This window comes from Colius striatus, chromosome 15 (genome assembly GCF_028858725.1).
Source record: "Colius striatus isolate bColStr4 chromosome 15, bColStr4.1.hap1, whole genome shotgun sequence".
NCBI lineage: Eukaryota > Metazoa > Chordata > Aves > Coliiformes > Coliidae > Colius > Colius striatus.
This window is the reverse complement of record NC_084773.1, coordinates 1,028,750-1,051,742: the sequence shown is the minus strand read 5'-3', so window position 1 is coordinate 1,051,742 and position 22,993 is coordinate 1,028,750. Positions and strand designations below refer to the sequence as shown.

The following is a 22,993-nucleotide window of genomic DNA, read 5'->3' as shown; positions in this document are numbered from 1 at the left end:
CCACTACCAAAAGCATAGAGGCCCAAAGGCAAATTAAGCAAAGTCTGCAGTGTTGACTTGCCCAGAGGTGAAGAACATATTTCCCCTTCTCAACTACACTGGCATAGTGACATGGGTGAGCATCTCAACATTGGACTGTGGCCCAACTGCTGGACTTGTGCCACCAGCAGCTGCATTTCAAAAATTAAGAAACAAATCAAGCTCCTATCACATGAACAGAGCAGAACTGATCTCTGTTTCTAGAGTCTGTTCCCTCTGCTCTTTCTGTTCCTTCTACACTTGGCACGACAAACATGGCAGAAGCTGCTGGTAAAGCTTAGGAACTACAGAAAGGATAAACCTCAACCAAGAGAGATTACTGCTCCCAGATTTTTGCAAGTGGACAGCTAGTTTGATCTTCCAAAGTCTCTTGGAAAAAATCTGTCACCAAAAGCTCATTAGAAAATCAAGCATCTGTGGTTTTAGAAAGTAAGTCATAGCTGGAAAAATAAATGATGAGGAGATAGAAAACACCAGAAAAGAGTAAAGGAATAATTTTTACAGAAGAATAAGGCCATCAGTGGAATACTGCAGTGATCTGTGCCTCTGGGGCTCAGTTTCTTCACAGGTCACTGATAAAGGAGACACTCAATTAACTAGACCAGCAAAGGTAATAGTTAAAAGAGAAATGATAAGGAGTCACACAGACCTGTAGGAATAATGGCTAGTTTTGGTAGATGTTATAAGCTGGCATGGCTTAAATTCTCCTTTTTTAAATTATAGATAAAATTCAATGACATTTCAAGGAATTTATACAAGAAAAAGTAACTCTGATGGGCTAGTGGATGATAATGTTGATTTGGAAGTATTATCTTGTGGTTATGTTAGATAGTTCCCAGTGGATAGTGCTCAGTGATAGTGCTCAGCAGTGGCCAAGAAAACAAGTTAAGTGCTAGGCATTATTAAGGAATAAATACAAGGAATACTAAGAAAGGTAACATTATAACACTGACTAAATCCATCATTTGTCCACATCTTGAATACTCTGAAGTTCTCACTATGGTTAGTCACAAAAGAATTTGAAAGGGCTAAGAAAAAGATGAAACAGATAACCCAAAATAGCTTTGGATTTTGTGGTATGAACAACTTCATATATTCATACAGGCTAGGTGACAACCTTCTGGAAGGTCCAAGGGGACAAGCTGACTGTGAGTCAACAGTGTGCCCTTGGGGCAAAGACAGCATCCTGGGCTAAGCATGAGGAAGAGCATTACCAGCACATAAAGAGAGCTGGATGATCCTTTTTCCCTGTGTAGCACTGCTGAGACATGTCTGGGTTGCTGTGTTCAGTGCTGGGGGCTCAGTTCATGAGACACGTAGACTTACTGGAGTAAGTCCAGTGAAGGGCTACAAAAGTGATTAAGAGACTGTTGCATCTGACACACGAGGAGAGGTTGAGAGAGCTGGGACTGTTTAGGCCAGAGAAAAGGCTCAATGGATCATAATAATGTGTATAAATACTCCATGGGAGAGAGGAAAGAAGAGGGAACCACCATCTTCTCATTGGTGCCTGATGGAAGGACAAGAGGCCATGGGCACAAACTGTAACACAGAATATTCCATTTAAAACATAAGAAAACACTTGTGAGAACAATCAGACATTGGACAGGCTGCTCACAGAGAGCTTATGTAGTCACCATCCTTGGAGATACTTGGAATCCAACTGGTCATGGTCCTTGGTGGACTTGGCAATGTTAAGTTTACAGTTTGACTTAACCTTTAAAGTCTTTTTCAACATGAATGATTCTGTGGTCCTGAACAACCTGCTCTAGTCAAATGTGCTTTGGGAAGGGAGGTTGGAGCACAAGATGTCCAAAGATACCTGCAAGCTGCAACTGTTCTGTGTTGCTGTATGAGAAGAGAATGACTGGGCTAGGACTTCTTAAACTGAGGTGGGATGTCAGTGCAGTTAAATGATATGTGAGAAGAAAAGAAAGAGTAGGGATACTTTATTCACTGTTACTTCCAGTGCAAGAACACTTCAATCACCACATGAAGTTTCAACAGGAATGAAAGGAGCTAATTCCTCCTGATACAATTAGCATACCCGTGGAACTTGTTGCCAAGGGATGTTGGGGTTACTAAAAGTGTTTATGGAAGAGAAACCCATTAAGGATTTCTGAACATGAAAAGACACAGAGACCTCAGGGAATCACCTAGGCTGACAATGTCTGGCTGTCCAAAGAGTCCAAGAGAGATATATACCCCTAGGAATCCTCTTAGGTCCACTGCTGGGGACAGCATACTGGGCTACAGGGTCTACTACCTATTTGTTTTCATCTTATATTGTGGCTCCTTCCTTGGAGGTCTTCAAGACCCATCTGGACACACTCCTGTGTGACCTGATCTAGGTGAATAGACTTCTGCAGGGGGGTTGGACTGGATGATCTCTAAAAGTCCCTTCCAACCCCCACCATTTTGTGATTCCATGATTCTTTGATTTTAATGCTCCCTGCTCTGCAGAAAAAATTAGCATTGTGACTGTCCATTCCACTAACACCATCTAGATGTTTTCTCACACTCATTTCTAGAATTCTCTTAATCTCTCACATGATAATGCCAGTACCCAAACAAGGGCTACTATGTTTCCATGCCTAAACAACTGACATGATTTTCGCCACCAAACTATGCACAGGATAATGAAAATGACAAAGAATTGCTATTAAAGGGTTAAAGATACTGGTTACACTATGAGTCTGTAACCACTAATGTGTTGCTCTCTAGTTGAACAAGCGTGTACTAACTGGCATATACTCCATCATTTTATAACAGGGACAAGGGAGACTGTGCTTGCAGAGTGGCCACCCCAGGAAAGGGAACTGGCCAGTAGATGCTGGATAGAAATTCTCCTGCAGAAGCAAGCTGGAACCACAGGTTATACGTGAATTCTTATGTTTAAGAGTTTACAATTGACCTATCTGTAATTAAATGAATGAATTTATACTTTCGGCCTCCCACATCCTCTAGCAGGGAGTTCCACCATTTAGTTATTCATTGTGTGAAATAGCACTTTCTTTTGTATTTTTCTAAACCCACTACATCTCCATTTTCATAGAGTTCTGCCAAACCCAAGGCAGGCTTCCAGGAGGACCTCCTGAGCTACTGGCTGACTGCCAGTCAAACAGGGAATGGTGCCTTGGCTGCAGAACCAGGAGGGCAGTGCTCTAGTTTCAGGTCTGACAGTGTGTAAAAGCTGTCTTTTTTTCTTACTTTTCTACCAAAAAAACCCCTCCACCAGTGACTGTTGGCCATATACTACCCTATGGAGCTGCTGTTGCTGTTTAATAAGCAGATCAGTCTTCTAAGGAGCATCACAAATACAATATGGTTCTCGGAAAAGCTGCTGTAACTACTTGCCTATAATATCACCAGAACTGTGGTACAGCTTCCACCATCCAAGGAGTACCTCCACTACAGCTTATTTATTATTGAAAAATCAGGATTGCCTAAAGGCCAAAAGGAAAAGTGAAAGATGGTTTTAAAATGTAACTGGAATGTCTCTAGAAAATCCCTTGACTAAACCCAGTATTTAATGAACTAATCAAAGGTGCCAAGTGACAACTTAGTACCTACCATTCTGTTACACAAACAAATGCTTAATTGAAGACAACACTCCTTTCACATTGCCCACATAAACAAATATCACCTTTCACAAACACAATGAAACCTGGATGGATAGGCAGAAGAAGTAAGAAAGGCACAATTAGAAGTTAATTATCCTTTTAAAAAATAGTAATCTCAAGACATAGGTAACTGAAATCATAACTGAAATCTTGTGCAAGGTTGAATATTGTCACTGACAATATAGGTCAAGAATCCAAAGTGACAGAGAAGACAGTGTGTAATGATATTATCATTTAATCACATTTTAGTGACTCAGCCTTCAACAAAGCTCCAGAGTGGATAATCCCATCCTACCTCAGCAAAAATTGCCCCAGAAAGCTCAGAAAAGCCATATAGTTAATCTAGAGCATTAACTACTTTACTAAACCTTCTTAAATCCTCTTTTCATCTGAGAATTTTCATTTTCTGTTTAATATGACTTAAGACAATAGAATGGAAAGTATTCAAATTCCTACCAAGACAGCCAAACACGAGCATTTTTTTGTTTTAGCTGCTTATGTGCAAAGGGCACATATCTGGATGTAAATACATAACAAAAGGATGGCTACATTCCAATTGCATTCCGGTTAGTTCAACTGTATCAAAATGTTATATAACATTATGTGTTCAAATGACTTGAGTATAATGCAATGGAAACACTCTCCAAAGTGGGTTTCTTTTTGCCCTGTCTGCCCAGGTTGCCTGGGAGTCCCACTGTCTCCCTTAGCCCTGACAGGTAATCTACTGGTTGCAGGTCACTGGTAACCAACAGGCTTTAAACTATATTGCTCTGCCACTGGAGTTCTCAGAGAAACTCTCAAGGTCACAGCATCTTGACTCTTGCCTTTGGTGCAGCTTTGGTGTTTCATAGAATCATAGAATGGTGGGGGTTGGAAGGGACCTTTAGAGATCATCCAGTGCAACCCCCCTGCAGAAGCAGGGTCACCTAGATCAGGTCACACAGGAACGTGTCCAGGTGAGTCTTGAAGCCCTCCAAGGAAGGAGCCTCCACACCCTCCCTGGGCAGCCTGTGCCAGGGCTCCCTCACTCAAACACTGAAATGTTTTTTCTTATATTTAAGTGGAACTTTTTGGTGCCTTTCTGCCATTTTGTAAAATCATGATCAAACATAAATAATTTTATCCAGTTGTTTGAATGTAGAAGTCAAGTAACAGGAATGAGTCAAGGATACACAGAGCTGCCTGTGTGAAAACCAAAGCAGCATGTAGAAATGAAAAGTCAATAAATGTCTTTAAGCAACAATTAAGGCTGAATGGATCTGGCTCCATTGTGTACAACAAACTCAAATGAGTTCAAACAAAAGGCTATGTATTACTAATCACTCTCAGTTAAAGCAGAACAGCGATTCTGGGAAGCAGAAGTAAGAATCCATTAAGGTTACCTTACAGTCAAACCTTTAGAATATCAATTCTGTGTCAGCAGTGCCCAATAGTAAATTGCTTCAGAATACTGAGCATTGTCTCCTCAATACAAGCATGCCATGAAACCATATATATTAGTTGATTGTAGTCTTGAAGACTCCACATTCACAAGCAGAAAAGTCTGTTTCTTTGTCTCATAGCCTTTCCTCCTTGAATTTCATCAATGGTTAAGTACTGAGCAAGCAAGAGTCATTAACTTAGACACTTTATGGAATCATAGAACAAATAAGCTTTACATTAATCTCTCTCCACACTCTTAATTTGCATGCAAGTCAAGAAGCCTCCAATCCAAAACCTGATGGCCAGCTAGATGTGGGAGGTCTCTGCAATAGACAGCAAGTACTGCTACCAAGGGTGCATGACCAAGACTCCCAGGAAAGAACTGGGTCTGCTACAGTAGGGTAAATGAACTGGCTGTTGACTTCTTCTGTGGACTTGGATAAATCTGGTTCTGGGGATGAATGAGCACTGCCATAGCTCAGTGACTGGCAGGGCACCATTGCATTGATGCAAAGATCATCAGTTTGTTATGTACCCTCTGACTATGTGTCTCAGAGTTAATTACTGGTGAATGGTAGCTGGAATTTGCTTGGAATCAAACTAAGAACCTGGCACCTACCCAGGGTTATGTGCCAAGAATCTCTGAGGTTTGCCTAGCAAGCCCAGAGCAGCAACTTGTGCAATAAATCTCAGATCTTAAATTTGATTGGTTTGTTTTTTGGCTTGGTTTCTTTTAAAGGGGCATTTGGGGTTTTCTGGTTGTTCTCAGTTACAAGTCACTGAGACTCCACCTGACAGCTTAAAGAACCTCACATCACTAGTTAAGGGGCTACTAAAAAAGGCCAGCTCCATAAGGGGCTCAACAGATGTAAAATCAGGATGATTCCCCTAGATAACTAAATAAATGCTAAGGGGAATGGAGAAAGGCAAACCAATAAAGCAAATTTGTTTTAGACCTTCAAGCATAAGCTTGTCATCTTTTCCCTGTGACAGATTTTTCTTAGAGAAGTTAATTTGGGAAACAAACATTGTACTGCTGGTCTCCTAGGCTCATTTCAAAAGCTTATCTGAAATGTTCAAAGAGCTGATGTGCTGGTAGGTATTTTTCCTTATACCCATGCAGGAGCATGGAGTGATGTACAGGTCCTTCTAACCCACAAATATCTTTGATGCTATGTCTGTCCCACTTTTTTCATGATCCTTCTCCACCTGAAGGAAAATTTGCCTCTGATACCTTCAATCTACAGCACTTAATACAACAGGGTGGAAAGAAGACAAAAAGGGACTGCACTTTTGTTTGTTTCTTCCCCTGCTTGCTGCCAACTCATTTAATCTTCCACTGTTCAGCTGAAGATGCTGAGGGTACTGGAGCACCTTTCTTATGAGAAAAGGCTGTGGGACCTGAGACTGTTCAAAATTGAGAAGAGGAGACTGAGAGGGGGATCTCATTAATACTTACAAGTATTTGAAAGGTGTTTGTCAAGAGGATGGGGCAACAAGTGATAGGACAAGGGGTAATGGATGAAAGCTGGAAAACAAAAAGTTCCACTTGAGTAAAAACTTCTTTACTGATGGGTGAGGGAGCCCTGGCCCAGGCTGCCCAGGAGGGTGTGGAGGCTCCTTCTCTGGAGGTTTTCAAAGCCCACCTGGATGTGTTCCTGTGTGACCTGATCTGGGTGGGACCTGCTTTGGCAGGAGGTTTGGGCTGGATGATCTTTAAAGGTCCCTTCCAATCTCTACCATTCTGTGGATCTGTAATACATATACAGTTCTTTCTTCTACTGGCACCTGTATGACTATGCAGCCTAAGTGAAAATTTAAGCCACTGTATATAAAAAAACCCCTAAAAACCAAATCAATCAACAAACCACCTCTCTCTAACAAATGCACAACTTTAATATTTGACCAATTGGAGTTGTGTTTGACAAACTGTGTTAACTACTGACTCTATCACTGGCTATACATATCACCTGTTTGTGACCTGGACTACTTTAAAACCTGCAAGTATATAAACTCAAAAATACAGTTATCAGTGATATCCCACTACTGGTATATACTGGTCTTCTGGTCAGTCTCAACATATCTGAGAGAGTCAATTAGTCCCTGCGTTATTTAGCCTCTGCCTTCTTCACTGAAGCTGAGGAACGTGTCTCTGCTCTGGCTGTGTGGCTGTGGTCATTCCAACTCCTGCACAGAATCAGTGCAAAAAGGAATTTATAAGACTGATGAAGATGGTGGGTGACTGAACTACACTTCCAATGCACTGTCTCCCCTCCAGTGATGACAGAGGAATCTACAACGTTGTAACCTTGCTTACACGTGCCAGCTAGGCATGTAAAGCTAAACATGATGACTGAACCACCTTATCTACTTTGTTGTGAAGATTAAGATATAGATCACTGCAGTTTGTAGTCTCTAACCACGTGTCACCTTTTTGACCTTCTTCCATAAGACAGTAACAAAAGATTAGTGTAACCAACTCTACCTTTTTCAGCACTTTAACTGCTGCAATCATTTTCTACCTTTTTTCTGCTCACCTTCATAGATGGATAAACAAGTTATTTAGACCTCCAGGCTGGGAAAGTACCAGCTTTCACTATATCTTTTTGTGAACATCCCTCAGAGTCACCATGTTGTTTTATTATTTTACACAGAGGGATTTAGTGTATTTTTAAAGCATGAGTTGTTTTTAGAGTGACAAGAACTGGGTACCCAACTGGCAAATTTTAGTAAACAAGCCACTCAATGTTCACTAAAACTCTGCTGTGAGCCTAGTCCTTTTTAAAGAGAGCTGGGCAATGAAATCCTTTCATTTATACCACAGAGCTGGCAGAAACTTGAAGTAAAAACAAGTTCAAGACAAAAAAAAGGGTGCTAATGAAATATCATTTAGGTGTTGTATTCAAGGCCTGCACTCCTTGACACTCAGGGGGCTACTGAAGTATTGGCAGTGGTCAAATGCTCAATTTCTCAGAAGAATGAAGATTCAGTTTAATTTACAATATTTGTAGATTTGTAAAAGCATTTGGTGAAAAACTGAAAGGTTATTTGGAGAAGCCAAATGTTATTTCTCTGTTTTTTTTTAATGAAGCATTTGGGTTTTAATTCCTAAACAAGATTTTGTTTCAAAATGTGATAATAATAGCAACAAGGAAAAAGGAAAACACCTCTTTAAAATAAAATTGCTTTTTAAAGCTTTGGTCTGTGTGAAATGTTTTGGGTTTTTTTCTGTTTAAGTACCAATATGTGAACACAGAACCAGATTCTGCCACCAATTCTTTAGAAGTTCAGCTGCACCTTCTTGACTCAAATGTCCTCTGAGAAGTTCCCATGGGTTGACAATAATCAAGCAAAGGAAAGCTCAGTCAACCCATATTCCAAACTGCATGAACATTTGGTGATTTCCTGATAAGTTTGGAACAAATTTACTTGATGTATTTTATTACCTCTCTTTGTGACTGACAGATGAGGTTCAACAAGGACAAGGGCAGAGTCCTGCAGCTGGGAAGGAACAACCTCTTGCACAACCTCATGCAACAACCTCAGGCTGGGGGTGATCTGCTGGAGAGCAGCTCTGCAGAGAGGGACCTGGGAGTGCTGCTTGATAATAGACTAACCATGAGCCAGCAATGTGCTCTCATGGCCAAGAAGCCAATGGCAGCCTGGGGGCATCAAGAAGAGTGTGGGCAGCAGGTCAAGGGAGGTTCTTCTCCCCCTCTACTCTGCCCTGGTGAGGCTTCGTCTGGAGTCCCATGTCCAGTTCTGGGCTCCCCAGCTCCAGAGGGACAGGGAACTGCTGGAGAGAGGCCAGTGCAGGGACACCAAGATGATCAGGGGTATAGAACATCTTTAATATAAGGAAAGGCTGCGGGACCTGGGGCTGTTTAGTCTGGAGAAGAGGAGACTGAGGGGGGCTCTTATTAACACTTATAAATATCTAAAGGGTGGGTGTCAGGAGGTTGGGACATCCCTCTTTTCTATAGTAGCCAACAACAGGACAAGGGGTGATGGGATGAAGCTGCAACACAAAAAATTCCACTTCAACATAAGGAAAAACACTTTCAGTGCTGAGGTGAGGGAGCCCTGGCCCAGGCTGCCCAGCGGGGTTGTGGAGGCTCCTTCCTTGGAGGGCTTCAAGACCCACCTGGACATGTCCCTGTGTGACCTGATCTAGGTGACCCTGCTTCTGCAGGGGGGTTGGACTGGATGATTTCTAAAGGTCCCTTCCAATCCTACCATTCTATGATTCCTTATCCTTATTTACAGTCCTATATTGAAGGAGTAGCTTTGGTTGGTGGTAGTAGTGGTGTGACAAAACATGTTGTTGCCTCTGTTCCCTGATGGCATAAAAAAACATTCTTGCAGCCAAGATTCTCATGCAAATGGTCACAGAATGCTCAGTTTATTTGAGCCTCGGTGTTTAAGGTAGTTGTCTTTAAACATCCATATGGGAAAGCATGTCAACATATGGAAATCTAAGACTGTGAACACAGTTAAGGAAGAGATCTTTAAAAATATTCATTAACTTTGCAGGGATTCCTGTATTACTTTTCTGGCTTTAAATTTAACATGAACACAGGAGTAGATTTTTTTCTTATAAGAGTCTTATTTGAGAAATAGTCTTCTTATGTCAGAATGAGTCTTATTTCAGAGAACAAACTGTGAACTCTATCCCCAAGTCATCTAATGCACTACAGCAGAACCTGAAGTTAATAAAATGTTGACTATCCCATTCTGCCATTCACCTGCATGGCCAGTTCTTATGACATAGCTTTAGTATGTGTATATATATGTGTGTGTGTGTGTAAATATTTTATAAACATAAGGAAGAAACAATTATGCAATGTTATGTAAGCTGACAATCAATGTAGCTTCAATGGCCTAAACAAAAACTATACTAACACAACAGAGTTACTTTATCCATAAGGAGATAACACTCCATTTAGCATAGACATTCACAGTAGATAACATCAGAAAGGCACAGCTGCCAATACACACATCTCCTCATCTTTCCAATTTGCTCTTCTGGGTCTGGGTCCTTGCTGTGAGATGCCTGGCAGCTGGTGACAGTTTATCATGGGAGAGGCAGCTCCTTTTCCCTCATCCATTAGGGCAGTGTGCCAGCAATGTCACCAGTCACCTCCCACCTTCCTTTTCCTCACTTTCTATCACTTTTTTCTCCATTTCTCACATTACCCTTGCAAATAAATCACATATATATGCACAAATGTCATGCAAGCTATATGCTAGTGGATATGAAAAGCATGGTAAGAAAGAAGGAAGAGCATCAGTAAAGGCACATGCAGTTGTGAGATGACTATACAGCCCACAGCTCAGTGCAGTCCCCAGCCTCCTTATTCCACCCTGGAGGAAGGAACATTTTCTGCTCCTTTCTGCCTTCTCCTCATTTTGTATTTCCATTACTTCAGAAACTAACTTTAGGGGAGAATTTCAGTAACAATCTCCTCTAGACTACTCAGGAAAAACTGTATGTGAACCAACTCCATGTACTGTGAAAGGCAGAGACTTTTCCAGGCTCAGGGTCAACCCCTACAGCATGATACCTGTCCAATGGCAGTTTGTGTACACAATATATTGTAGCCATCATTCCTTTTCTGCAGATGCTTGCCCAGTCTTCCTTTTGTTGGTTTGTTTTGAGAATTCAGCTGTTATTCTAGTTCTCAGGTGGAAATAAAGAGAGTCTCAGTAATGTCAGGGGGAACCTCTCTTTCTAGGGGAACACATTTTTTTGTACAGGTTTTCAAAAAGCAACCTTTAGGAACACTCAACTTTTTAAACAGTATGTAACAGATTTTCTGCATCATTCCACTAGTGTAGGAATCTTTTTTTGTGTCATTTCTTACTCTCATTCCTCTGGAATAACAGGATTAAGAAGAATCCTCTTAGCAATTCTTAAAATAACTATGTATTTCCACTGACTCTATTTATATGGCATCATATACCCACTTGTGACTGTCCCAGAAACAGTGTGGAAGATTTGTTTCACTTAGTATCTTCACTGTGCAAAAGGTCCCTTATCCCTTATTAACATCCATATTTCACATAGTTTTGTTGGGGTTTTTTTGCACCAGTTTTTAATCTTATCTAAAACAAATGAGTTTTTAACCAGAGCTTTTTTCCTGCTGGGAGACTTGACTTGTGGAGCAGCTGACAGGCTGGAGTCATTGGTAGGATTTGCAATTCCTCAAAATAGTCCTGAGAATGGTAATTAATTTTTGAACAAAATGGCTCTTCAAGATGATTTTGTACTTCTTTTCAGGTGCCATCATTGAGAACTGTGAAAAAAATCTCTCCCTGTTATGCCAATACACTGAGCTAATGTGTGGATCCTGTCTCCCTCCAGTGGCACATTGTACCAGCCATAAAGTCTAATATTAAAGTGCAATTAGGTTTCCTAATACCCAGATGATGTCTCTCTATTGCCAAGGTTGCTAAGGGGTTGCAGGAATGGCTGGAAGAGATTTCATGGAGCCTGGAAATCCCAGTGAAATTATGAAATGACCTCATTCTTTCAACAGGTCTCTTCTAACTGCCAAAATCTGCTGCTGCCTGCACAGCTTGCTCTTGCTTGTGTAGCAGTAGCAAGAAACACAAGAAAAAACATGAGGAAGAGGCAGAAAACTAGTTGTTCAGGGCTTGTAATAACTTTGCAAGGCAAGCACTGGGCTTCTGAAATCACATTTGCTAAAGAACAGTCACAATATTATGCTGCTGAAAAAAAACCCCAGGGTTTCATACAAAGGCATAGAAAGGTATGTCACAGTCACTCATGTGCTCCAACAGCTTAGCAATTGTGTATTCAATTTAGATGGAGCCCTTCCCACAGACTTCAAAATCTTTGCACAGTGTAATGACCTCTGCAGTGAACAAATGCTAAAGTCCTTCATGCACCACAGAGAGCACTTTTTTTTGTCATAGGAGAAGATCCTGAATGTCCTCAGCCTGTACTTTTTGAAATGTGTGTGCCCAACACTGTAGTGCAGAATCACTGCAAGACAGCAGTATGGATGTTCCTTTGAGCAGGTGAAATGAAACGTGCTCCCAGGCATAGAATCATAGAATCATAGAATGGTGGGGGTTGGAAGGGACCTTTAGAGCTCATCCAGTCCAACCCCCCTGCAGAAGCAGGGTCACCTAGATCAGGTCACACAGGAACATGTCCAGGTGGATCTTGAAGCCCTCCAAGGAAGGAGCCTCCACAACCCCTCTGGGCAGCCTGTGCCAGGGCTGCCTCACTGAAACACTGAAACAGTTTGTTCTTATGTTGAAGTGGAACTTTTTGTGTTCCAGCTTCATCCCATCACCCCTTGTCCTGTTGCTAGCTACTAGTCCTGTTGCTATCTACTATAGAAAAGGGGGATGTCCCAACCTCCCAACCTCCTGTTGCTATCTACTATAGAAAAGAAGGATGTCCCAACCTCCTGACACCCACCCTTTAGATATTTATACGTGTTAATAAGATCCCCCCTCAGTCTCCTCTTCTCCAGACTGAACAGCCCCAGGTCCCACAGCCTTTCCTCATAAGGAAGATGTTCCAGTCCCCTGATCATCTTGATCATCTGGCCTCTCTCCAGCAGTTCCCTGTCCCTCTTGAGCTGGGGAGCCCAGAACTGGACACAGGACTCCAGTTGAGGCCTCACCAGATATGGCAGAGCAGAGGGGGAGCAGAACCTCCCTTGACCTGCTGCCCACACTCTTCTTGATGCATCCCAGGCTGCCATTGGCTTCTTGCCCACGAGGGCACGTTGCTGGCTCATAGTTAGTTTTTTATCAGTCAGGTCTCCCAGGTCTCTCTCTCTTCAGAGCTGCTCTTCAGCAGTTCGACCCCCAGCCTGTCCTGGTGCATGGGGTTGTTCCTTCCCAGCTGCAGGACTCTGCCCTTGTCCTTGTTGAACCTCAGGAGGTTCCTCTCTGCCCAACTCTCCAGCTGGTCGAGATCCCACTGAATGGCAGCACAGCCTCTGGGGAATCAGCCAGTGCTCCCAGTTTGGTGCCAGTAGGGAACTTGCTGAGGGTCCCTCTGTCCCCTCATCCAGGTGGTTGATGAAGATGTTGAACAAGACTGGCATGCCTTCAGTCATTCTTTGAGAGAAATGGGAATAGCATCTATCCCAGGAGAGATTTATGGCTTTGTTAAGCACCTGTTCCCTTTCAGCAAGAACACCACATTACAGCAATTTCTTGGTCTTCTAAAGAATAGTCTTTAAAACCACATAAACCATTTATAATGCCAAAGCCATAGTGCATAGTGCAATAGTTCCTCATCGTGGAGATTATAAACTACACTCTAGAGCAAAATACTTCTAAACATGGTACCAGTCTATATCCTGTGCTTACCTAACAATTGAAAATCTCAGCAATTTGTAAGCATGGTGCAAACTGTAGGCTTTGAGGAGATTCATTCAAGTTAATTCAAGTTAATCCTGCTTCTGCAGGGGGGTTGGACTAGATGATCTCTAAAACTCCTTTCCAATCCCTACCATTCTATGATTCTAAGGTTGAATTTCAAAAGTTTGAGTAGGGGATTACTACTTAACAGCAGCATGAGAGCCTCACAAGTAGCAGCAATACTTGTTTCCTTCATAGAATGAATGGCTTGAAATTTCATATCTGGCAGGGGGGTTGCACTGGGTGATCTTTCCAGGTCCCTTCCAACTCTTAAGATTCTGTGATTCAGTGATTAAAGACTGACTGTTCAAAGATCTGTTGGTAGAGTGGGAGTTGTGGTTATACAGAGTAAACCCAGCTGAGTTTTCATACCTGTGCCTTTGTATGAATTTCTGGCATTTCACTCTCTTTTAAGTGTTCTACAATTCCCATGTTCATGCACCACAACTGTCTGTTTCAGAAAGTGAACACCTGATGAAGCAAAGAATACAGAGAATGGGAAGAAAATGATAGGGAAAAAAGAAGAGCAAATTGCACAGCTGCCAACAGGACTGCACGAGTGTGATGTGAACTGGGCAACTTCCTCCACTCATTGCTACTATTTTTTCCTCTTTTTAAATGATTACACAAGTTCTTACAATGGTGAAAGATGCAGTAAATTGCATAAGGTATTACTAGACTTAATTGTATTGAAAGGCTGGTAAGATTTGCGATGAGCCTCTCAACCCTTTCTTTGAGTTCTATGCTTGAGATCTAGGTTGGGTGTCCACTATTTAACTCATCCTATGAGGTAAATTTCTCATTAGGCTGCATGTTTCTCACTCATCACATTCCAAACAAACAAAAGCATCAAAAAAGTTCTCCAGCAATTAGGTATCAGTTTATGAAAATTCTTAGGTTTCAATTTTAAGGCTCAGTAATGCTTAGATACAGCACAGACCTAAAACCCAGGTTTAGAGCAGTAAACCACCCAAAACTGAAATCACAATTCCTTCTACTTTTTTCCTTAAAAAAAAAGATAAAGAAAAGAGAGACAAAACAGAACTTTAAGACTCTATTTAATTGCAACAGTTTAGTCCACTTTTAAAGCTTGGAGACCATTTTTATTTTCTCCTGCCTTGAAAACATAAGTTTCATTCGGCCTCAAGGTGGCAATACAATTATGATAGCTGCTGGCTTCCAAGGCTGCATGTACTAGAACTGAATCTATCTGGGTTATTTCTTCTCCTGCTAAGACGAGAGATCCTGGTGAGGAGTCAGAGCGGCATTACTCCTGCAACTCTCATTGCTAAAACAACCCTGCACTATTAAACACTGAAATTAAAAGGGAAAAGAAATTGGCAAATCCTTTCCCAGTTTGGAAAAGAACCTATACACCTATATTATTCCCAAATGTCTTTCACACATATGCATATTATAATTAGTCTAATTAGCTAGCAATTGTTTACAGCTTTGGCAAGCAGCATCTTTTTCAGAAGTGTGATTTTATATAGATGCTCAAACATACTAAGATGATGTTGAAGAAAGAGTGAATAAGTAGCAAAATAAACTCATGCTAATCTGAAAATTAAGATATATACAAGAAAAAATACTATTTCAGGGGAGAAAAAGTATTTAATGGGCATTTATTCTAAGCAATTGTCATCTAAAACAGTCATCTTTTTTAGATGTAATCTAAAACAGATAGCAGATGCACTGAAATGTTCCTTTTCTCTGGAAATACATGGACCATGAAAACATAGCCTAAGTGCCACACAGGAAAACACAGGAGGAGCTTGTTGTCAGTAGGAGCAAGGAGGTGATCATTCTCTTGAACTCGGCTTTGAGGAGGCTGCACGTCCAGTGCTGTGGCCAGTTCTGGGCCTTTCTCTACAAGAAGGACATGGAGGTACTGGAGGGGATCCAGAGGCGGACTACCAAGCTAGGAAAAGATTTGGAGCACATCTCAGATGAGGAAAGCTGAGGGATCTGGGGCTGTTGAGCCCAGAGAAAAGGTGGCTCAGGGGAGACCTTCTCACTCTCTACAACCACCTGAAAGGAAGCTGGAGCCAGATGAGGGTTGATCTGTTCTCGCTGGTAACAAGCAACAGAACAAGAGGAAACAACCTCAAGTGGCACCAGGGGAGGTTCAGGCTGGATGTGAGGAGGAGTTTCTTTGGTGCCAGGGCTGTCAGGCATTGGAAGGGGCTGCCCAGGGAGCTGCTGCAGTCACCGTCCCTGGAGGGGTTTCTGAGGTGGTTGCACAGAGGGCAATGGGCTTGTGGTTGATAGGGCTGGGACAGAGGCTGCACTCCATGAGCTTAAAGATCTCTCCCAGCTGAAACCATTCTGTGATTCCATGATTCTATGAAATAAATTTTCAAGACAGACAGCAATGTAAGGAAAAGAGTCATCTTTGTCCTATAAGATTTACCTAGTGTAAGTGGGGTTTTTTTCAGGTTAGGGGGATTGCCCACTACAGTGTATTTGTGGTTTGGTGTTTATTTCCAAGAAGGAAGATACAGCAAGCTACAAGCCAGAAAACCAGATTTCAATGCCAAGGAAATTTCTGGGAAAAGTCCTTCTGGAATCTGTTTTCAAATTGTGTGGAGAAAACACCTGGAAGTTCTGTGCAGTCACCTGCCCAGTCACAGCTACCTAGTAGTTCAACTCATGGCTGAGATAGTAGAGGTGAATCGTAAAAAGGTTTTTGCCCTCCAAAATTTTAGTGCTATTTTAACACTTTCCCAGTGCAAATGGAAGATCAGAGGGATTTTAAATCAATCCTAACTATGATGGCTCCAATTTTCCCATATCTTATATGGAATTTGCCCTGCCATTCATTTATCACGCTCAGCATTCACATGAGAATATATTGGAGATAAAGTAAAACATGTATTCCTTTCACATAGAAATGTATTTGCATGTGTTGTTCAGTTGCAAAACCCAAATAAAAAATAGTCAACATTTTGGTAAGCATCAACTTTTCAGGGGAAAGTACAATAGTGACCGTGTGCCAGTGAACCCCTACAGACACTGTAACAAATATCTTCATTAATACAGGAACTTAGCCAGTCACTGTAGCATACAAGCACAAAATAAACAAGAAGACTTTATTTTCATTTTCCTCCTCATTTAAGAACCCACCATTACAGCAGGGTTCAAATATATGTTCATACATCTTCCAGATCATTCACTGTGATACTGCCCTTTGATCCATCATACTGTTATGTCTGTTAGTCCCTCACTGGTTTAACCTCTCCTATGCACAAAGGTTTGGTAAAATCCCAATTTAGACAAAGTGTTTTCCAAAAAAAAGTAGCAGTGAGTATCACACATGAGCACACTTACATGTTAAATGACTTAAATCTGCTGAGAGACAACCAGAACCATATTCTGACTCAGATTTGCACACAAAAGCCACAACAAACTCATTAACTTTTATAATACTTCTTTTATGTGAGTTGTAACTCAGGAAAGACCTTGTATTTAAGATATAAACAGATTTTTCAGATTGATGTAGAGATATGTATTTCAAACCAACTTGAGCATGAAGGCTAAAGAGATCTTACTGTTGAAGAGCATTGCTTGAGCTTAAATATAGTACTCCACAAATACAACGAAAAGTGATTGGTATGAACTCTACAGATACAGAGGACAAAAGATGGCATTTTCAGAGCAAGAGGATTCAGTCTGCTGAAAAGATAGAGTATAAAAATGAAATAGAGAACAGAGCACTTGAAAGCTAAGAGGAACTGAAAAGACAGATGAATAGCTGCTTAGAAAGCTATAATGAACCATGGAATGCAAATTACTCCAAGACAAAAGGTTGAAGAAACTTCAAACTGAAGCAAGCCTTGAAGAGAAACTTAATTTATTTAATCCACAGTAAACATAGTTGGCACTGGGGCTCAAATACTGCTCCCCTAATACAGATACAGTAGTCTCCCTGGAACGCTATTTAAACAGACCATAACTCCAGAAGAAAACAAGCTCTGCTAGTACATGTGCATTATGCTTTGGTATTGTGGAGTAAGTCCAAAGGGGCAAGAGTAAGGATGAAAACTGAAACCACAAACATCAATGTTGCTTCAGTTGTCTAATACTTGCTTCTTGGCAAAAATCTCTAGAACAGGCTTAAGGAATGTGGCTATTTGATGCAAAATTTGGTGCATTGGAACACTACTAATTATTTCTACACTTCCATAAAATGGAAAATGACTAGATATCTATCTCATTACCATTAAAAGCTGCAATGAAGCTGACCCAACTCTATTTCACTTTTCATTTTTTTAAATGAAATGAGATGTGGCACATTCTATTTGTAAGATTGAGAAGGCAAACTTCCTTTATTTCATGAAAATCAACCAGAGGTGCCACCCATAACTCTGAAATCCTTCTTCAAAAGTTCAGTTGCATATTCTCAACAAAATCTTTTCATTTCAATGAAATGGCTTTTTTTTTCATCAGAAGAATTCTCTAAAACCTTCTCTTCACACATACTACTGTAAAACGACCTGCATTAGTGTTCACAACCTCTATTACGTTCTACTTCAGCTTCTTTCCTACAAATAGATGCTTAAAATACTGAGGCTGAAGCATGGCAACGTGTCTGTTGCAGTCTCCTTGAAAGTTGGCTTGGTAAAGCAATCCATCAAGCTTTCCCAAAAGACACTCTAGTATCAGCTGAGCTATATGTGTGGGACAAATGACACATGCACACGTGTCCTTTCAGCTCTTTGTACTTCACAGAGCACTTAGAGTAATACTGTGTGCTTTGGAAATCGTCATGGCAACAATGCATTTCTTTACAAATGGAAACACTATAGTAAATTGGCATATAAAAACCCTCTTGTAGCCTGACAATAATGTTGGTTAAGTTAGCATGCCCTCCCTCAATGACAAACAGAAGCAGTGGTGTCAGTGACTGAAAAATCCACATATAGGGTAAAATCCTGTTAACAGGCCCCTTGCAAACCACTGACCAAGCAAAGGAGTCAGCACTTAAGCAGCAGGACTACCTCCTATTTGTACTAGGTTAATAGACTTGGAGGGGAGAGCAATCATCATAGTGTAGCACCAGAGCACTTCAGGAGGGCTTATTTAAGACCATAGTTAACTTCAGTTGCCAGTGAAGCAAAACATTAGATACAACAGGACAAAATAAACAGATGCCATCCACGTTCTCAGACGAGCGTATGACAGTCAAATTTCTTCTCTGCTAAAGTGGGTTAAGCCACAGGAGAGTCACTTGAAATTGGACTGGGTTGCTATATTTACTTCAGTCTGAGTCTGTTATAAGTTGCAAACAAATAACTGGGAGTCTGTCAAGAGAATCCTGGTTTTCTCTGTTCCCATGCTAATTCCTCAGGTGAACTGAGGCCACAGCTAAGCACTGGAAATCCACAGCACATCACTGATCACATCTAGCTCAACCTCTGCAACTCTTCTTGCACTTCCCATCCATGGGAAGTCTGTACTGACATAGAAAGATGGACACATTAACAAGTCCAAAAGTGGCAAAATAATTATATTTTCAGCTAAAATTGTCTATATTTTAAATTATTCTTCTTCTTCCTACCTGTTTTTTCCATAGAAATATTAGTTCTGAAAAGTAAACTTTACATGGGTCATTCACTTCAGACACTTCAAAGCAATAACCTGAAGGATGCCCTCTCCTGTATCTTGCAATAAAACATACATTTTCAGTAAGCAGAGGTTAAAATAAATAAGCTGACACATTTCAGCAAGCAGATTAAAAATCATTTTTAACAAATATTCCCAAACTTGCTTTCTATCTCTGTTTCAGGATCCATTTAGTATTGTAACAGCCTTAGGAGTAACATTATAGAATGTCTTTCACGTTGCCAAATTAGATAAGTAAAATGCTGTCTATGACCTGTCAGATTTTTAGAGCTTGTGACATTTTCCCACTTTGATATCAGACAAATGATACACAATAGCTGTTTTATTGCACTCATCTGTCACTGAAAAAAAAATCAACTTAATCCAGTATTTACACGTTCAACTCTACTCTGGAAACAACAAAAAAGACAAAAGTTCCTGGTCTGAATACTTAATTCCTTCTTGATTGCATATAGAGACTTCTGCTTCAAAGAAAGCAATCATCTGAATAAATAATTTCTCTACTAATCTTGACTGAGATTTAAATTTGGAATGAGCAAAGAGGAATAAAATGGATGAAACTCAGTTTAATTTGTTCTCGTTGAACCAGTGGCAAAGCTCTTGCCCCTCAGCAACAGAAGCAGCAACTGGACACCTCTGAAAGTTCTGATTTATCAACCAAGGTACTTTTCAACTGAAAGAACAATACATTCCAACACAAGAAAGTAGTGATGGCTTCAAAGTCTTATCCACACTTCCCAACCTCTAACAAGGAGCAACTATCCAGCAATCCTCTGCATTCAAATGTTAAATATCAAGAAACCCTTGCAGTTTTTTTCCAGTCAGAGAGGAAAACAAATAGATGGACCATGATCCTACCTGTGGGTCAGACAGTCGAGAAAGGTCAGGGTACAAGTAGAACTTTATCCCCTCGGAAGCACCTGGTAACGTTACTCCACGAATCAGAAGAATCATCAGCATGATATAGGGGAAGGTGGCTGTTACATATACAACCTGGCAAGAAGAAGCAAATATTAACAAAAGATACTCTTCCAACTGTGACCAAACCACCTCCTCTCCACATCCATCTGATTATTTCATAAAAATCCAATCCTTTTCTGGAGGAAAAGCACTTTCGATGCCTTTGTTCATGAAGGTGAATTTTGTCCTATAACCATATTCCCTCCTAAGCTATTTATATCTTGTAGAAAGGTCAACATTTTAAAATACTTGGTTTGGAAGTTCTCTTTAAGTTTGTTCCTCACCCTCTCTCTGTGACAGGTGACAGGACTATATTGTAGTGTACCTGTACACTGTACCACGGGCTGTTTCAAATACAGATACAGGGAAACAGACTCAGAATAGCAATTAACAGTTATATGTATTATGTAACAACACATGCAAGGAATTCTCAGTCACCTAGTCATTACTAAACTGTCATCTCATAAGACTGCTTTGCCTGCATGTCTGTGCTTGAGGAATAAACCCTTCATCAAAACTAAAGGTTAAACGTTACGTCTATCTCCTTGCAATTTGCTGTAGTACCCTTATCAAAGCACCCTCGGGAAATATGTTCTGAGTGCCATGAGATAATAGTCCTACACATCTGCCTTGCACAAGTTAAAATTACTTAACAAGCTGTAAGAACAGGGAGAAACATTTGTTGAAAAATACAACCTGAATAGTCCTCAAAACCATGCATTTTAAATTCAAAGGTTCATTATCTGTCTCATGCTTATGTAAACGAAAGAGATGCATCAGAGAAAGCCCCCATGAAAGGGTTCTCAAATGCATTTTTATGACTCATGAACCAAAATTTGATTTTCAGCCCATTCTGAATACTTAATCCCAATCTTGAAATCACCTCGTGTGCCTCAGCTAGTACATTCAGAAATGGGGGAACTTATAAGCATATGGCAGATCTTTAAACGTGTCTGTCTGCCCAACACATGTTTACACACTTCCCTCTCTCTGAGCTTGGTGAAGGTAAGCATCCCATGATTTTCCCAGGAGATGGAGATAGCTATTATACTCCTATAGATCTCAGAAGCCTGAATTCATTAATTCATAGATCAATAAAATGCAAAATGGAAAGATTTATCCCAGGATTTACATTTATTATAATTGACTATTAGTGCAAATGTGAACTGATATGACTGGCCAAATTTAAACAGATTTTGTCCTAAAGAGACTGCTCTCCACCTTCAGGTTTCAAAAGAATCATAAGTTAATGAGAAGCAAAAAAGAAACACATGGAATCAACATGGTCCTGTTCTGAGTCTTACAATGAGTGGAAAGGAAGGAGTAGTTAGCAAATGGTTTTCATGTTTCTGTATGCAATTGTTTTCCAGCTCTTTTTCTCTACTTCTTTAAATCAATAGATGCTTTTAATATAGGACAGACAGCAGGTATTGGATGACATGGATGGTACTGTACCTGTTCCACCTATCTATTATAACACTAAATAATAACATGTCATCGCATCAGGCTTCATTAACTAGAGTGTTTTGCAGCCTGCTAGCTTGTGCTTCCTGCCACTGCCTTGAGACATTTTACTTAAGTAAATATGTTTTGCAGAGGCAGATTTATTCCCAGATTCCTTTGGGTATATTTCCCTACTCTGCTCTATTAAGGAAGAGCTGAAACTACTCATCTCAATGCTCAAGAGAGGCCAAGTACAGGCACCTTCGTAGAGCATCTGGGCTTGTAGAGTGTATGCCTCAGTTTTCTGTTTGCTTTTCCAAATGCCTTCCACAGCCCATCTACACTTATTATGTTATTGCAAGGACTAGAATAACCTCAAGAGTATTTTTTTTTACCATGAGGGTAGTTGTGCCTTAGCTTTAGATGAATGCTTTCCCTCCTTTCTGGTTACCATGTAGAAAGAGAATATAAATAGAGTGCAATTGGCTCAGTAGTTTTGACAATAAATACTAATGCAGATATCCAGAACAACAATGAAAGAGATACCAAGGAAATGTATGTGAGAAAGGTAGAGCCTTCCAGAGTCAAATGACATTGTTGACAGTTTATCTGTTCTAGTGCTCATACAGCTAACAAGACTGATGAAACTGCAAACTTCTCTTGTACTGCAACAGGTAGCTGTATTGTGTTCAGAGGAGGGAGAGAAGGCAACCACTTGTAGGTGATGCTCATGTCTTCCAGTATGTTGAGCCATTTAATTCCATTGCATCCAGTGTATCTGTTGCTTATTTTGTTATGCTTCTCAAGAGCTCATGAGGTGAGGGAGGATGGGGCATTTCAAAAATGAAATGCCATTATTAGTATCATCGTCACATCTGTAGGCATTAAAAGTTTCCTGAATTGTTTTCTTTTCTTTCAATGCATCAAACCTCTCTGAATATAAATGTGAACACAACTGTGTCTAATTACACTGCATCCTGTTTTAATTGACTTTAATTGCCTGGTATTTAATTTGCATTCCAATGCTCCCATGCTTTTTTTAAACCCTTGTCAGAGCAATGCCAGTGTTTAGACAGTTGGAAAGAGAATAAAAATTTCTGGCATACTAGTTTTTGCACCAAGTTCTCCTATTGCAATATGACTGAAAGTTGAATTTACAAAGATTTTTAGACTTATAAGTATGGGGAAAGGCATCTACTTAGACATCTAACAGCTCTAAAGCACACTTAGCTGTGTAACCAATAGTACATTAGGACCAAAGATCCAATGGATAATTCATTGACCGCCATGAGCTTTAAGTACCAAAGTACTGAAGTAGGTTAAGTACCAAGAACTGGAATTTGAAAGATCAAAACCTTAAGAGACTAAGATTTATACAGATAACTAGGTAATGTAGTAAGACATCAAACTGGGAGCACTGGCTGATTCCCCAGGGGCTGTGCTGCTATTCAGTGGGATCTCAACCACCTTGA

At 40.6% G+C, this 22,993-nt stretch overlaps 1 protein-coding gene across 1 annotated transcript in view; it reads right to left on the bottom strand.

The window, feature by feature from the left end:
- Nucleotides 1–22,993, bottom strand: part of SLC6A11 (solute carrier family 6 member 11) — a 121,712-nt gene that overhangs the window by 44,896 nt on the left and 53,823 nt on the right. Inside the window, exon 6 of the mRNA XM_062008171.1 lies at nt 19,977–20,111. Within this exon, the coding sequence (XP_061864155.1) occupies nt 19,977–20,111 (135 nt within the window). The remainder of the gene's footprint in view (nt 1–19,976; nt 20,112–22,993) is intronic.